Source organism: Neofelis nebulosa, chromosome 8, assembly GCF_028018385.1.
Source record: "Neofelis nebulosa isolate mNeoNeb1 chromosome 8, mNeoNeb1.pri, whole genome shotgun sequence".
In the NCBI taxonomy this organism is placed as follows: Eukaryota; Metazoa; Chordata; class Mammalia; order Carnivora; family Felidae; genus Neofelis; species Neofelis nebulosa.
Genome location: NC_080789.1, coordinates 31,979,269 through 31,997,269, shown reverse-complemented (window position 1 = coordinate 31,997,269; position 18,001 = coordinate 31,979,269). Strand labels below are relative to the sequence as shown.

The 18,001-nt window shown below is 36.3% G+C and overlaps 1 protein-coding gene across 9 annotated transcripts in view; it reads right to left on the bottom strand.

Annotated features, from left to right (window-relative positions):
- The window catches only part of C8H12orf50 (chromosome 8 C12orf50 homolog), a 42,649-nt gene that overhangs the window by 20,845 nt on the left and 3,803 nt on the right, over positions 1-18,001 (bottom strand). For all 9 annotated transcript variants that reach the window (XM_058741854.1, XM_058741856.1, XM_058741855.1 and 6 more), the window contains 2 exons: positions 16,267-16,386; positions 15,805-15,925 (listed from right to left, as the gene is read on the bottom strand). In XM_058741854.1, coding sequence (XP_058597837.1) covers positions 15,805-15,925; positions 16,267-16,278 — 133 coding nt within the window. In that variant the 5' untranslated portion in view covers positions 16,279-16,386. The remainder of the gene's footprint in view (positions 1-15,804; positions 15,926-16,266; positions 16,387-18,001) is intronic.

Here is an 18,001-nt window from a genome sequence, read left to right as displayed (position 1 = left end):
GAGGTTATTTTATATGTGACAAATTATGTTTACTTTGTTGTTTTCAAAAATTTGTTTTTGTTTTTGACATTTAACATTTTAACTGCAATGTGTCTGGATGCAGATATCCTTGGGCTTATTCTACTTAGAATTTGTTGAGCTTCTTGAATATGTAGATTAATATTTCTCATTAAATTTGAGGAGTTTTCAACCATTATTTCTGTTTTCTCTCTCTTTTTCAGACTGTATAATCTCTTTAAGTTTCCTGATTGTTCTGTCAGCTAAAATATGTTGAGCCCTTCTAATTTTTTTTTTCATTTCAATTGTTATACTATGCAACTCTAGAATTTCAATTTCATTTCTATTCATAGTTTGTATCTATTTATTGATATTCTCTATTGAGACATTATCATTATACCTACCTTAATATCTTTAAGCACAATATCTATTTTCTGTAGAATTTTGAAAATATTATAACTGCTTAAATTATATCTACTAACTCTAACATCTTAGCCCTCTCAAGGCATTTTGTTGCCTACATTTTTTTCCTATGTGTGAGTTACACTTTCCTGCATCTTTCCATGTCTTTTACATTTTTTATAGTTTTCTTAAAACTGGACAGTTTGGACAATATATTGTAGCAACTCTGGATCTTGATTTCTCAACCCTAGCCCAAGGGTTTGTTGTTGTTTGATTTTTAATATTTTAGTGATTTGGTCAAACTATTTTAGCAAAACCTATTTTCTCCCACTCTATATAGCCCCTGATGTCACTCCTCAGAGGATGTAGCCTTGACATATCCACAGTGATCCGGGAATGACAATGGTTTTATCAGGACTCTCTTTGTCTCTTTCCTTGGTTTCTCTGTTAAGCTATCTACCTCTGTTGGTATCTCTGACAGCTGTCAGACTCCATTCCTTGCTGGTTGATTGCTCTATTATTTTCACTAGTGCACTCAGGCATAATCTGCTTCACCATTCGATTCACTTAAGTTCTGATCCCTTTGCAGAGGTAGTTTTTGAGTCCAGTCTTTCAAGTTTGTTCCAATCCCAGGAGAGCTCTTCTTAACTCTTTCCTTGGTTGTCTTTGGTCAAATCTGGTTTACAGTTTAGCTTGTTGCTCTCATAGAGCTACCAGTCTCTTCATCATTTCTTACCCCCAAACTCGCCATTGTTTTCCAGAGTGTCATAATTATAAACTTTCCCATGCTCTGTTCTGTTCCAGATAAATTCAGATCTCTTTTGGAGAGCCTCAGAGCTCTCTGCTCTTACAGCCTACCTCTCCTGCCTAAGCAAAACCTTAGTGCCACTATTGGGAACAGGGACAGGCACTCACTTCTCTTGGAATGACACCCCTGCTTTATAAGCAGGCACTAGGTAGGGGGATAGCCTCTGATATTTTTGGTTTGTCCCTTCTTGCAATTGGGTAATTTGGGGCTTCTTATTCTAAGCCTGCTACCTCTGTAATAGAACTGCCCCATGAGTGGGGCTGGATAGGAGAAGACCCAGAACTCTCAGCCTGAAAAATAGAGCTCTTTCAACGTGAAGCTGTGAGTGAGGGAGTATGAGAAATGGTAGCAGCCTGCTCCTCCTAGGAAGATACCATAGTCCTCAGCAGGGAGCTGGAGGCAGAGTACCCCCTGTGTTCTTGGTTGAATCACCTGCTGTAGAACTTCTGCCACAGTGAACTGAGGAATGGAAAGAGGAGTGGGTGGTGATTTGTTCTTACTGATATTTAACAGATTTCTTGAATAAATAAACTCACTATATGTCCTTAGGACAATTTCCAGACACTTTACTTTTTGTTTAATATAATTTTCATCAACTATTGTTGCCTTACTAGGGAGTAGATCCATGGAACCCTTTACGATGCATTTTTGAAAGTTACCTTAGAATCACAATTTTTTTTAATTCAGGTGTAATTATTTACAGGGTTGCCAAATTACTCATGATATCTTAGATAAAACCTATGGGTAAGAAATATTTTGAAATGACTTTCTTCTAACTGAGTGTTGTTCCATGAGGTAGTTAAGACCCATTTTATCAAATAATATTATGAATTGTTCTTATTAAAATCAGTCCTCACTTTATTTCAGCTTATAAAATACTGTCTCCTAACTCTCTTGGTAGAATTAGAATAACATGCTAGTGCTGGATATTGGCTTTTAGCTATATGCCTTTTTATTTCATAAACAGATGAGAATAATTTTGATCATTATCTCATTAATAGATAATTTTCCAATAAAAGTCTATTTTTATGTGCAATAATAATTTATCAAAGTGGGCAATGTAATTATGCTATTTACAAATTATGTATTAATAATAATTGTAATAATAACAACCCTAAAGAAATTTATTTTAAAAATGTGTTAATGATTATGAGGATCCATAGTGTAGAAACTTGCTGTCATAGAAAATAAAACAAAAATTTAGATTTCTTTTTTTTTTTTTTTTCAAAAATTTAGATTTCAATTTATATATACATTTTTATTATACTTAAATTTCATAGGTGCTCAATAAAACTCAAGCATAAAAATATTAGATTTGGATAAAAATGTGAAGGAAGAAAATGAAAATAATAGCTTTAGGAGAAGGAAAGATTTTTTTAATTTTTGAAGAAATTTTTGAAGTATTTATCACCTTTTGAAAACTGTCAAATATAACACATATCCAGAACAGTGCACAAATCATAAAATGTGTAATGTAACAAACATCACAAAGCCAATGCTTAAGTCAAGAAATAACAGCCCCCTCTGTGTCCTCTCCAGTTCATATCACTTTCCTTCTCCATTACCCACACTAGGTATGTTCATCGTGATTTATAATAATCACTTTGTGATTTTTCTTATAGTTTCACTACTAAGTATGTATTTCTAAAAATAAAGTTTAATTTTATAAATGTTCCATTTTATCAATGGAATTCAAGAGTATGCCCTCTTTTTTCTGTCTTCCACCACTCAACATTATAACTGTGAGATGTATCCTTGCTTGCATATTTCTTTTATTAATTTTCATTACTGTATGGTATCCATTGAATGAATGTACCACAATCTCTTTATATATCCCACTATTATTGAACATTTATGTTATTTCTAGCCTTCAGGCATTACAAAAAATACTGCTGTGAACATTCTTTTACATATATCTGGATGCACATGGGAATTAATATTTTTAGGATATATGCTCCGAAAGTGGAGTTACTTGGACTAAGTTATGTATAACTTTTCCTCGAGATCATTCTAGACTGTTTCCAAAGTGCTTGTTTCAGTTTATACTAACTCCTAAGAATTCCCAGTGCTCTTTGTTTTACCAACAGTTGGTAGATTTAAAATTTTTTGCCAGTACAATGAGTGTAACTTGATATCTCCAAGTGATTTCCTTTTTCATTTCCTTGATTACTAATAAATTGATCACATTTTCATTTGTTGGTTGACATTTGGATTTCCTATTTTTTTCAAAATCTTGTTTATGCTTTCTGCTAATTCTTCTACCACAGTGGTTCTCGGCTGGGGATGATTTTATTCCTTCCCCTAGGGAACATTTGGCAATGGCTGAGTGTACTTTTTGTTGGCATCTCATGGGTATGAGCCAAAAATGCTGCTAATCCCATAATGCATAGCATAGTCCCTACCCCCACGCCCCCAACCTCACCTCACCCCCACCACACCAAAGAACCATCTAGGCCAGAATGTCAATAATGCCTACAGAGAAACCTGTTCCATCAGGTTCTCTGTCTTGATTTTTCTTCAAACAATTGAGTTAAATTCTTTTATTGAAGTCATGTAACAACATATGTTGCACATATTTTCTCCCATTCTATGGCTTATCTTTTCATTCTTTTACGGTGTTTTTGGTGAATACAGATTTTAATTTTAATGCATCTAAATTTATTCATCATTTCTTTAATAGCTAATACTTTCTGTGTGTTTATTACCTTCTGAAACCTTTAAAGATTGGCCTTTTACATTTTGGTCTATAATTTACCTAGAATTAATTTTTATGTATGGTGTCAGAGTAGTCCACCCTTAACTCATTAACTGAAAAGATCATCCTTTACCCATTGATCAGCCATGCCACCTGTTACAAATCAAGTATCCATCTCTGCAGGGATCTCCAGCTTCTTATTGTATCCCATTTGTCAGTTTGGTTAGCCCTTGGCTAATACAACACTATTCTAATCTGTATCACTTTATAGGCCTTGAAATATGGTTGAACAAGTGCTATCATTTTGTTGTTCTTCAAGCAGTCCTCACTGTTCTTGGTCTCTTTGCAGTTCTACATAAATTTTAGGACTCGTTTGAATTTTGATTGACATTATTGTTCTTATATTTTTAAAGTATATGATGAGTATCAAATCATATGGCAATTCAAATGTCCTCTGATGTATTTACAAGAGTATATCGATTTTCATTTTTAAATGTCAGTGTTGATAAAATGTTGGAACTTTTGCAACTATTTAAATTTATGATGAGTTTAATAAAAAATGTTTTAAGGAATAGTTCATCAAAAATAAAGACCAATGTTCATGATAACCTTGCCATTGAGTGTATTAAAATATACATCAGAAGGAGAAAGTTACAGTATAGGAAAAACAGCAATTTTGGTGACAAGAAACTACCCAGTTAAATTATGGAATAAAATAATTCAGGTGAATTAGTTGGTAATCAAGTAATGCAAAAACAAAAAAATTCCATTTAGACAGTTAAATTTTCCCTCTTTATAGTGGTTAAAACAATGGTGTACTAACAGTTTTGATACATATTAGTATATCTTTGTTGTTTTACAGTAACTTTCCCATGGGATTTGCATTTTAAAGAAGTACTGTAATGTACTTTCCATGAATTTACACAAATAGATCATTTTCATCACCTTGATTTTTCTACCTATAGCATGGTTTCATACCACTAAAATCAATTTTGGTGTGATCAGATCGATTTCATCTAACTCTTTGGAAAAAGACATACTTTTTTTATATCATGTAGTAACATCACTGTTTTTGTAGTCACTCCTTCCCTCATTTTAGGCAAAAGACATTAGTTTTCCTTCAGGGAATCACCTCTTCCCCATCTTCAATTCCTTTAATTTGAATGACAATGACATCCTAGACCCAAGGATTATCTATTCCCTTGGCCTGAACAATTACTAGGGATGAATATGTTTCCCACATCATTAGATGAGGCTCAGTGTTAAGGCTTTAACTTGAAAAAGATTTCTTCCTTCAGAGTTTACTTTGGAATGACAATGGTAATGATGACAATAATGAGTGTTTACTCGTTGCCAGAGATTCTTCTGAACTATTAGGTATTAATTCATTAAATATCTAAACCAACCCCATGATATAGGTATTATTACTATCTCTACTATACAGATGAAGAAACTAGGCCACAGAGATATTAAGCTGCCCAAGGTTATGGTGGGAAGTATGTGGCAAAATGAGATTTTAATCCAGTCTGACTCAGGGTTCTCCATCTTTGGGCTTCTGGGGGCAACTCTAGTATGCGGAGAATGGCAACAAGCCCAGAGCCAAGGGTTGGCAAAGGAAGCCCTAGATACATCTGGGTCTAAGTTCAGCTCTGTCCTTAATCTCTTCAGGTACATGAGCCAATAATTTCCAGTTTTCCCTCAAATCTGATGAAGGTGGGTTTGTCTTTTTAAAATCAGTGGTGTACTGGAGTAGACTCAGATCAGCAAATGAGAACTGATTGTTATTTTGCAAGCTGATAGATGTTACATTGGTAACTTGAAATCATCGATGGTAAGAATATTTGCTCTATGGAAATAAGCAAATTCTGCATTTTGTTTTGCTTTTGTTTTTATTTTTGGCAGAGTGGGGACAGGGAGGAGAATAAGTTTTTAAACATTTAACAGGACATCAGTGCTTTTCAACCAAGAGAATCTCGTTTAGTATATATGATAGACCACTGTGTCATGGCCAGACATTTCAAAAATGAACAACTACTTTCTGTGCTTAATCTATTTTCAAAACAAATTCAATTCCTTTCACTCATATGTCATGCATGCTGTCATCATAATGCAATATTCCCTGCTATAAATTCTTTCCATAACTAGAACAAAGGCAATACAAAGGCAAAACAGGTAGATTATAAGAATCTTTTGCTTGAATAATTCAGTTATTTTTAGACAAATAAGTTGTTTTTATTCATATTCTTTGGGAATTGGGTACCATCCTTCCCTTTGCTTGAAAGAGTAAAAAAGATGATTATTTTTTTGTATAACCCCCAGAGTAGAGGCTTTTCAATTTTTTTCTTTACTTTTCATAATTCTTTAGGAAAAACCTCATGGAATGATTTGATTAGGGCATTAGAAACATCTGTATAGTTTTTAAAATATATTGATTCATCTTCTTTGCAGTATTCTTGCCAAAAATGTTTAATCTAAATCTAAGTAGGATAAAACAAACAAACAAATTCCCATTTAAAATATATTCTGGGGGTGTCTGGGTGTCTCAGTCGGTTAAACGTCCGACTTCGGCTCAGGTCATGATCTCATGGTTGGTTCGTGAGTTCAAGCCCCACATGGGACTCTCTGCTCTCAGCACAGAGTCTGCTTTGGATCCTCTGTCTCCCTCTCTCTCTGCCCCTCCTTTGCTCACACTCTCTCTCTCAAAAAGAAATAAACATTTAAAATTTTTTAAACAAAAATAAATAAATAAATAAAGGATATTCTGCAAAGCAACCAGCCTGAACTCTTTAAAATGTCAAATGAAAGAAAAAAAATCATGTAGATATTAAAAAGACATGACAACTAATTGCAATAAATGGTGCCTAATTGGATCCTGGATTGAAAAAAACAAAAACAACTATAAGGCTACACTATTCAACACATTGTCCTGGGAACCTGACAGCTTGTTAGAAATGCTGACCCAGGTCCCAGCCTAGACACACTGAATCAAACTGCAATTTCATTAGATCTCCAAGTAATTGAATAGTTCTTAAAAAGGGGGATAAATAATTATAGGTACACTATATGCATATAGGTAAATATTATACTTACATATATGTAAGTACAATAGAGGGAAAAGAGTAATTTGACAAAATGTTTATTTGTGTATCTGTTGAAGAGTACATGGATGGCTGTTCATTGAACTATTTTTGCAGCTTCTCTGTTGAAAATGTTTGAAGTGAAATGTTGGAGGAAAAACACACAGTGAAGGCTGGACTCAACACTTATCAGTTTAATTGGTGGTCTAGGTGGTGACTAGGAAATTATTTGTTGTCATTGTTGGTTATTATTTTTTTAAGCTCCTCCAGTAATTCTAAATTTTTTAAGTGTTTTATTTATTTTTGAGAGAGAGGGAGACACAGAGTGTGAGTGGCGGAGGAGCAGAGAAAGAGGGAGACACAGAATCTGAAGCAGACTCTAGGCTCTGAGCTGTCAGCACAGAGCCCAATGCAGGGTTTGAACCCAGGAACTGTGAGATCATGACCTGAGCTGAAGTCGGACACTTAAGCAACTGAGCCACCCAGGTGCCCCTAAACTCCCCCAGTAATTCTAATTGGGAGCTAGAGTTGAGGACCTCTGGATTAGGTGAACACCAGATGGGGTACCTTCACTTCTGGGCTTCAGATGATTAAAGGGAAGACATTTCACTGATGTGTTGCCACAAATAAATGGAAAAAATAAACTTAGAGAAAGAGGAAACCTTATTTAATGGAAATATACGTAACTCAGAAATGCTAGATGTAGTTCACTGTTTACTGTAAATTAAAAGAAAAAAAGGGAGTTTTCTATTAAAGTAAAGGATCTTAATAGCTTTAAAAGGAACGCTACGGGGTAGGGAAGTGTAGAGTAGAATTAGCCTCTCAAAAGGATGAAGCCGGGTTAGGAAGTCTTGTGGGTGAGTCCACTCAAATGACCAAAAGAACTGGAGCATTCTTGAAATGCCATCTCTGGTTTTCTTGTTGTTGTTTTGTTTTTGTAAGACAGTCTTAGAGTCTAACAGAACCAGGTATCCTGCCTAAGATGTTTAGCTTTCCTAGGCCTCAGTTTCCTCATCTATAATGGGGATGTTGATAGTATCTGTTTAGCAGGTTTTTGTGAAGAGGCATGCAAAGTGCCCAACATAGTGCTGCCACAAGAAAATACTTAATTTTAGAAATTATGTGAAAGCACTGAATATGAAATTTTTCTTGTTTCTCGTCATCTGACTTCATTTTTTTTAAAATCATAATTAAAGTTTCAGTTTACATAATCCTAAAGAACAAATCGGTGGGGGTCTCAAATGCAAAGGTAACTAACAAATGTTAGGCCTAGAGAACTCCTATTTGAGTACATGCCTTTATTTTGTTGCACTTTTACAAGGCACTTTGGACCAAAGATGAGAACATAAACAGTGTCCAGTCAGGATGAAGAGTCCCCCATCCAACCACAAATTGTTCCAGGCATCACCACTGTGTGGGTTAGGGCATTTACACTACCCATCCCCCTCTTCCCAAAAGAGGAAAGAATGGAGTTGAACACGTTTCTTTTCTTCTTATAACTATTAACAACTGTTCCTCCCCCCAACCCACACACAAAATTAGTCTGTTTTGCCAAGTCAAATATTCAAGTCAAAGTGTTTATTAAACTATTTAAGAACCATATAAATTACAATGGTTTGCCAATGCTTAGAATAAAAAGGTCATGTACACATATAGAATAGGCTAGACTTTCTAATTTATTTTTACATTTATTCATTTTTGAGAGACAGAGAGAGACAGAGCACAAGTGGGGGAGAGGCAGAGAGAGAGGGAGACACAGAATCCGAAGCAGGCTCCAGGCTCTGAATTGTCAGCACAGAGCCTGACGCTGGGCTTGAACTCACAAATTGCAAGATCATGACCCAAACCAAAGTCAGATGCTTAACCAACTGAGCCACCAGGTGCCCCTAAGCTAGACTTTCTAAAGTGAGCTGATCTAAAGTTCATTTCAACTGGTCAGATAGTCAGCTGTCCAAGGCACCTCTAAGACACTGACTTAGGAAAAATAAGAATCAAATTATTCTATTCAATTATCTATCGTAGAATAATGTGGCAATTAGCCAAGGAGGTGAGCAGGTGCTTCAGTGTTTGAGCCACTGTGTTTTGAGCAAATTATCCCTTAACTAAACTTAGAGATTTTCTTAAGGGGAAGATTTGTCTGAATACGCTCACCTCTGATGTATACCATGGAAGAAAGAGCATATACGTACCATGCTTGCAAAGAAAATATAATATGTACTCAGAAATGCCTAGAAAATTCTTATAATTATAGCAAATATCAACTGAATTATGTTTTCTTAGCATTATGATTTAGTTTATTAGCTATTTGCTTTTATTTTTTTTTTTAATTTTTTTTTCAACGTTTTTTATTTATTTTTGGGACAGAGAGAGACAGAGCATGAACGGGGGAGGTGCAGAGAGAGGGAGACACAGAATCGGAAACAGGCTCCAGGCTCCGAGCCATCAGCCCAGAGCCTGATGCGGGGCTCAAACTCACGGACCGCGAGATCGTGACCTGGCTGAAGTCGGACGCTTAACCGACTGTGCCACCCAGGCGCCCCTAGCTATTTGCTTTTAAATTTGAGGATGGTAACCAGAGGGATTAGACCTCTTTTTTAAATGTCTGGTTTAGCAACATTTAAATGAAGTCTCTTTCAAAAGAGTCCAAAACCTTTTTTAATTTGCTAGCAGATTAAATTTTAAATTGCAAAAATACTAACTGGCAGTTTTATATTCTCAGACAAAATATGTAGAACTTTTGATAATTGCACTTAGTGCTTAAAGATATACAATGGCAAATCACATATTGAAAAATTGCTTTTGGCAAGCAGCTCATTCTGGAAGAGCACAGCTGGTGACTTAGATAGCATGGCTGTGGCTCCAACCCATGATGGGGTCTCAATTTCTCAAGCAGAAGCCCTAGAAAGTTTTACAGGTTGCACATTTAAATATCTAAATTTGGGGGCACAAGGGTGGCTCAGTCGGTTAAGTGCCCAACTCTTGATTTTGGCTCAGGTCATGACCTCACAGTTCCTGAGATCAAGTGCCATGTGTGCTGGGCAAGGAGCCTGCTTAAGATTCTTTCTCTCCCTCCTCTCCCTCTGCCCCTCCCCTGCTTGTGCTAGCTTTCTCTCTCTCTCTCGCGCTCCTAAAAATAAATATCTAAATTTTCCCTTATTTTAACCTAAGAGACAACACTATACATAAACTCCACAGTGCTATGTGTGAGCCGATACTTACATTTTACTATAAAAAGTTGTCATAATCCCACCCTGAATTTATTAGTCATATGCCCTTACTGAAACATAAAAAGGTGGATTGTAATAAAGGTATAACCTTGTAAATTTTGTGTAAGGTGAGATTTATGGTCCTAGTTTGGGTTAATGTGAACCTTGGTAGATCAGTGTTCCTGGAAATACTGTAGGAAAGATTAGGTTTACAGAAAATCAAATTATTCTTATTGAGTTGAAATATTTTTTAAATGAACAGATGATATGGTAGTTCAATACATAACTCAAACAAGTATGTTAATTCCTTAAGTTTGTTAATTCAGTTCTAGAAATTAAATCTTCTTTCCTATAGAACAGAAATGTGTCTGGGCAGAGGGAAAATAGTTGCCTGCTTAACACAAATCCATACTGCTCAGGACATCCTAGGGTGGAATTGGCAACTGTGTGAAGGGTAATATTATGTTCCTTCTTTAAGTGCTTGGGATTCATCCGTGAACAAAATAAAGATTCCTGCTGTTATGGAACTTTCACTCTATAGGGCAGAGTCAGACAAGAAACAATAGATGTAGTAAACAAGGAACTTCTACTGTATCTGAAATGTGTGTGTGTGTCTGTGTGTGTGTGTGTATCTCAAAAAGAATGGAGAGCAAGGCCAGGAATATTGGAAATGTGTAGGGAGGAAGTGATAAGGCTGACTACATTCCAAGAAGAGTGTTTAGATTAGACCTCATTAATAGGTCATTTTTGTGGAAAGCCTTGAAGAGGTAAAGGAATTAGCTATAAAGATATTAACAGAAGAGCATTTCATGCAAAGCCCCTAAAGCAGGGAAAGGCAAAGGAACTAGTGTGGTTGGAGAGAGTGAGCAAGTAAAAGAGTTATGTAAGATAAATTCAGAGTCAACAGGGCATCAAATCAAGTAGGGTCATGTAAGCCTCTGTTAAGGACTCTGCTTTTACTCTGAATTAAATGAAAAGCCACTGGAAGTATGACATCTGAGCGTATCACTCTGGCAACTGTGCTTAGAACAGACATAGAAGGACAAGAGTTGAAGAGTTAAGAGGCTGTTGCGATAATTCAGGCATCAGATGATGGTAGTGGCATGGCCCAGGGTGGGAGTAGCAGGAATGATGAGAAAAGGCAGACTCTGGATATATTAAGAAAGTAAACAGGATTTTTGTATGGATTGGATGTGAGATATGAGATTACCAAGGGAGTAGACAGAAAAGAGAACTAAGGACTATCTCCTAGAACATTCCACATGTAAGAAGTTGAGGAAAAATCAACAAGGGAGAGTGAAAATAGAGCACTATGTACACAAGCGTTAGAAAAAAAAATTTTTTAAGTATAGCATCGCATCAAATATTGCTAATGGTTCAAATTATGTAAAGACTGAGAATTGAGCACTGGATTTAACGATTTGTGTAACACTGGTGAAAGGGGCTGAAAAGCCTTTTTTTTACACAGGATTAAGAGACAATGGGAGAGGAAGATCCGATAACAGCAGGAATAGACAACCGTTTTGAGGAGAACTGCTACAAAGGGAAAGAAAAATATGGGGTTGTAGCTTGTGAGAGAATGAATCAAGAGAATGGAGTATTTTTTCTAATAATTAGAGAAATAAATATATACTTGTATGCTGATAGGAATGATCCAATAAAAATGAAAAAAAATGATATAGAAGACAGAGGAAAGACTTGTTGCATCAGTGTTCTTGAGTAGACCAGAGTGGATAAGATGTAGTTAATAAATGGAAAGATAGCCTTTGGCTAGGCGCTCATCTTTGGTAAGAGTAGGGAAAAGGCAAGTACACATTCTAATAGATGAGTATAGATGGAAATTTGTGGAGGCTATCCTCATTACTTAAAGTTTCTCAGTTCAGTCAGATGTAAGGTCATCACCTAAGGTGGGTGGGGGGATAGGAAGTTTAAGGAAGGAGGAAGGTATGAAACGAAGGTGTAGGAGAATATAGAAGAACTGGGGAAGTATTGTGTGGTATGATTGGCAGTCAGCATTAAGGTCTCATCTGAGGTCTGTGGTCATGAATTTAATTCAATAATCACACCTACATATTTTACCAAAGCTATGTTCAGCTGTGATAGATTCAGGAACTGAGTAGGTGGCAAGTTGTGTTTATGGTTGCTAAGCAAGTACAGTGAAGGCAGAAAGTAGCAAGAGAGTAGAAGTTGTATGCAAGGGACAGATTACTAGATTGAGGTTCGAGAAGATATCCGGGGAGTAAGGGATTATGAAAAGATGGTACAAACGATGAATTGAAGGTCCCAGTGGACTTGAAGCATTGTTTACCTCAAGATTCTGGAAGGACTGAAATAGAAAACAAGTCATAGGGTGAAATGCATGTAATCGAGATCATGGGGTACGTGGTGGTAATTAGCATTTGGTTATGACTAAGAGAGAGTGACTGAGATGGGGAAGAAAAGATCAGTGGAGGAATTGAGTTCGAGGAACTGAGAGGCTAGGGTGATGTGCATATCATATTTTTATATATTGAAATCACCAAGAATTGACACAGGAGTACAATGTGAGGACAATGAGCCAGGAGTACAGACTTCTGAAAAACAAGGAGAGACCTGGATGGATGTAAACAGAGGCAAAAAAAACAACAACAACAACAACAAAAACCAGCAACACTGTTGGCTGTTAATAATCTGTTGGCATGAAATACAAGCTGGATGGATTTAGGGAGAAGGGACAGAGAGCAGTTTGAAGTTGGCAGTAAGGACCAAGGAAACCTTCTACCTCACCTCCAGGTCAAATGCTACTTGAGAGCTGGGAGAAAAAAAAACAGCCACCATTTGGCAAAGTGCTGCAGGAGAAGTAGGGTCTGGAGAAGAAAATTATGCTTACATTAGATATGAAGATGAAGGGAAAGTTCAGAGAGGAAGTTGAGGAAGAATCCTGCTGATAATGGAAAGTTGGGGAGGCATGGATGCAAGGGACGAAATAAGGATAGACATGAATCAATTGAGAGATGGGCTTTCTGGTATTCACTGATATTAAATAATAGAAAACATATGTATTGGTCTCTATCACCAGTTCCTGGAACAGAGCTCCTAAAATCCTTGTAATTTCATAAATAACAACAGTATGGGGGAGCATCTTTTGTTCTAATATTTGGCTTTTGACACTGCTTCCTGACATAGAACTCAAATCTCAGAAATTTCCTGGGTGATAGGAGAGTCCTTTGCTCTAAAGAGATGACTCTGGGTGGGCTCCTAATACCTTCAGGAAGGGGAGTTGTCACCAGAAAGATCAAGCCATAATTAGAGGCTTAGAACTTTCAGCCCTCTCCTCCCCATCCTCTAGGAAGGGGAGAGGGGCTGGATATTGAGTTAATAATCATGTCTGCACAGTAAAAGCCTCCACAAAAATTCCAAAAATATGGGATTAGAAGAGCTTCCAAATTGGTGAACACATCTGCATATGGACAGCACACCCCAATTCCACAATAGAAGTTCCTGTGCTCTGGATCCTTCCAGACCTCACTCTATGTACTTCTTCATCTGACTGTTCATCTGTATCCTTTATGATTTCCTATAGTATAAAATAAACTGGTCAACACAAGTAATTAGCTCCCTGAGTTCTGTGAACTATTCTAGCAGATGATGGAAGCTGAGGAGGGAGATCATGGAAACCTCCAATTTGTAGCCCAGTTAGGAGTTTGAGTAGCCTGGGGATCTACTACTTTTGATTGACATCTGAAGTAGTTTTTTGGGTGGGAGAGTCTTTTGGGAGCCCTCAACCCATAGGCTCTGTGTTAACTCCTAGTAGTGTTAGAACTGAATTGTAGGATACGAGATGGTGGTGTAGAGTGTTGCTTGGAAAAAAATCATTGATGTGGGAGAAATCCACAACATCTAAAGTGTTGTATGGTAGTGGTATGAGAGCAAATAATAAACACACAGGAGTGTTTTTATTGTTTAAAAATAAACTCAGATAAGTGGAAATAAAGGGCAGAATGAAATTGGTCCTGGTGAATTCAAAACAGATAAGGGTTGTGTGTTGAGGGTGTGTGGGAGGGTGTTATGGGTATATGGGGCTCCCTCTTGTGCCTATAGAGGAAGGAGGTATGAGAAAGCAGGGTATTAGCAGCCTAGGAAACTCACTTATCCCTCTTACAATGAAGGTATAATGCCTAGGCTTTGGTCCCAGTGCATGGATCTGGTCTTGATTCTATTGAGAGAGAGGAAAGCTTACTCTAAGAGTCAGACTCAGTCTTGATACCTGTTGAAGAAATTAAGGCTTCCAGAAAAGCCAGAAGTTACCTTTAGCCACCAGATTCTATGTCTAAAAATTAGAGTAAAAAACATGTAATCCCTACAGAATTTAGCTCAGGGCATTTCTAACAATGAGGAGCCCAATAATTGTCAGTTGTACCCTTCTTTTGTACAGAGACACAGTCTGTTTTCCTCTAGTCCTGAAAGAACTCGTTTGAAAAATAGTAATTTTATCATAGACCACTAAGAAGCAGAATATTAACTATGTGTAGAAGGAATTTAGTACAACATTCCTGGTGAAATAAAATCATACCCTGTGTAAACCAATGAAGCGAAGTTGATCACTTAGTAGGTACAATAACTTTCACTACAGTAGGTACCCAGTAGTTTCCAGTCATTTGTCCATCCCCCATCCATCTATCTATACATCCAATTTTACTGAATATCTGTGCTCCAGACACTGCAGAGAGCACTGGTGAGGAAACTAGTTATGATCTCCATCCTTATGATGTTTGCAGTCTAGTGAGGAAGAGAATTGTTGATCAAGGTATTGTATATATGATGACTGCCATGAGGTCAGAGTTTTCCAAAAGAAGGTAGAGGACCTAATTTTTACCATTTTCCAAGGATTATCTGAAGCCAATTTTTCAAATCCTAAAGGACTGATAACCTATAAGCTCATTTCTAAAATGATTCCATTGGCCATAGCAGGAGACTGGTGCAGAGCTATAGCACTAGGGAAACTGACTATCCCAACTCCTTAAGCAAGCTTCTTGCCACTAACTGTTTTGGGGTATCATGTCCTCTGTATCCTCTTCCCAGAACTTATGTTGACATTCACCACAAAGCAGTCTCAGTATTATCTATGTAGATTGAATTGTGCCACAGCTTTTGCAGCAATGGGATTGCGTTTTCTCCACAACTGAAGCTTAAGAAGAACCACATGTACAGCTGTTCTTTTAGAAGCTGAAGTGTGCAGCCCAGAGCATGCCCCCTTATAAGATAGGTTTCTGTACACTCACAGGGAGCAACAGTGAGGCATGATAGCCAAGCTTGGCTCCAGTTGAAAGATGCTTTGCTGAGACACAATTTCCTTCTGCCTAGTGAGGTCAGTAGTCATTTCACTTTCAGGTGAATCCAGTCCACTTTAGCCGTGCACCGAGAAAGTTTAACTTGCTCTTTGTTCACTTCATCTTGGCAGTTACTTGATGGCTCATTCTAAGCCTTATCTCATGATTCTAGAGTCATCCCAAATTATCCATTGGCTATTAAGTCACATTCATTTTGCCATACTTAATTTAATCTGTCATTCTGCACTGCTAATCCAAAACCAGATTATAATATGGTATATGTCCATGTTATTAAAAAATATATACTCACTGCTACTTGGTGGCAAAAATAATCCATTGATATTTCGAGGTTTGCTGTGATAAAAGATACAACTGATCTTCACACAACCAAGAGGTTGAGTTTCCCAGAAGCATGAAATGCTGCAGTTTTGCTAGACAAAGGAGGTGGGGGAAATGTAATGATCAGGTGCCATACTCAAAATAAATACAACGTGCTACATGTGACAAAACTATCACGATTACTGATTTAGGATCATGTGTGTTTTCTGGCTTTCAGTGTTTCTAAACTCTGCTATTTAAAAGATGCAATGGATATTTCTAAAATATAGTCCTCCATTTTTATAAGAATTTAAATTGAGCAACATGCAAAGTGCCTAAAATTAAGTAGTGGAAGAAAGAATCATTTTTTCTCTATTGTGTTGTAAGAGTGTACATTTCAATATTATTGAAGGGAGATTCTTTTAATAAACATGATGATGGTGCGTAATTCTACCTGCATTTCCATGTGTCTAAATCTGCAAAGTGGATCTAAACATTTTCCCTCTCTCCATAATGAGCACACAGTGTCACTGCCAAGGGCCTCTTCACAGTGTCGGAATCGGCACTGGGAACCCTAAAAGAAACAAGTAAACAGTATAGCAAACTCAATATACTGGCGTTAGTGTTCAACAACAGTAGGTTGCTAATTAATTAAAGAAAATATGACTAGATCAAATTAGAATCACAAAAAATACTACAAAACAAAGTCATAGGTCTAAATTTTAGCAAATGTGTTTAATTTTAGTGAGAGACTGATAATATAACGATTAAATAGTACAACATGCCACAAGTCACTGATAAATTGCTACTTTTTGTTATCTGTTAGTCCATATGATTCACTAAGAATAGATATATGAGAGCAGTGATAGTTTTAATCACAATCCAATGACAGAACAATTTAATTTCTCTTTCTGGAAAAAGCCAGCTCTTTGTTTGTCTTGTTTTTAAGAAACACTAGTCATATTCTAATTGTGAAGATGATCTCCATTAATCAATCCCTTTATTAGATAATGTTTTCTTAGTCTATGGAGATACTGTTAAGTGTGTTTCTACAGGGGAAGTGAATGGAGCTTAAACTTTATATTATTGTGGAATTTTAGGGAATTACCACATTATGCTACAGTAAATCTCTGTGCTTTATGCCCTTGGTCTACAGAGATAAACAATTGTGCCAATACATATATAAACATCTTTATATACCAACAAAAGCAAATGTGGATCATTTTAATGGGATGCTATTGCTTTTTTTTTTTTTTTTTTTTTTTTTGTCTGCATCTTTTACACATAGGTCCACAGTTGGAAAAACTGCAGGCCATTATCTTCTTGACAGAGAGGTATGTCACATACAACAAAAATATTCCATTGAATTCTCTTTTGGCACATGTTCCATGTTTTTTTTCTTATCTTTTATTACCCTCTTACTCCTGTCCACTATTTCCCCTTTTTAAAAGTGGATTTGTGGATCTCGTAGTATAGGATAGTGGACAGGGGCTAGATAAACCAGTATTTGAACTCTTGGTTCCATTACTTGTCCATAGTTACAAAGTTAATACATTACTCACCCTTTCTGTGCCTCAGTTTCCTTATCTGTATGAAAGGAATAAAATGCCCTCTTCACAGATTGTAAAAATTATGTGAGGAAGATATTGTGGTTGCTATTATTATTGTTATTTAATAATTTAATTATTTAGTAAGAATTTACCACCGATAAATTACTGTGCTAAGTACTTGAGGATACAGCAATAAAACAGACAAAACTCTGCACATATGGAATAGAAATTCTATTATTATTTATCATCTCTATGTTTAATTATAAGGGGACAGGCAATTGAAATGGATTAATTCTTATGGTCAAAGAGGTTGAACCCATTCAGTTTTCCTAGCAGAGATGAAACACTTTAAATCACATTCATTGTGTCTTTCATTTTGGCATGAACATGAAGCTCCAAGTTTCTACATTTATTTGGTTTCAGTGAGATCCATTAATTCTAATCTCTTAAATATTTTTCCCCTTTAGCCTTAAAAACTTGAATTCATATTTAGCTAATTTGTTTATATTACTTCTTTTCCTTTTTCCACGTTATCATATATTTGCTGTTAAATGTCAACAGGGAAAAATTCAGTAATTGGGTTAATAAATTTCAAATAGGAAATCAATTAGATTTATTAAACAAAGTTTGATAGTAAGG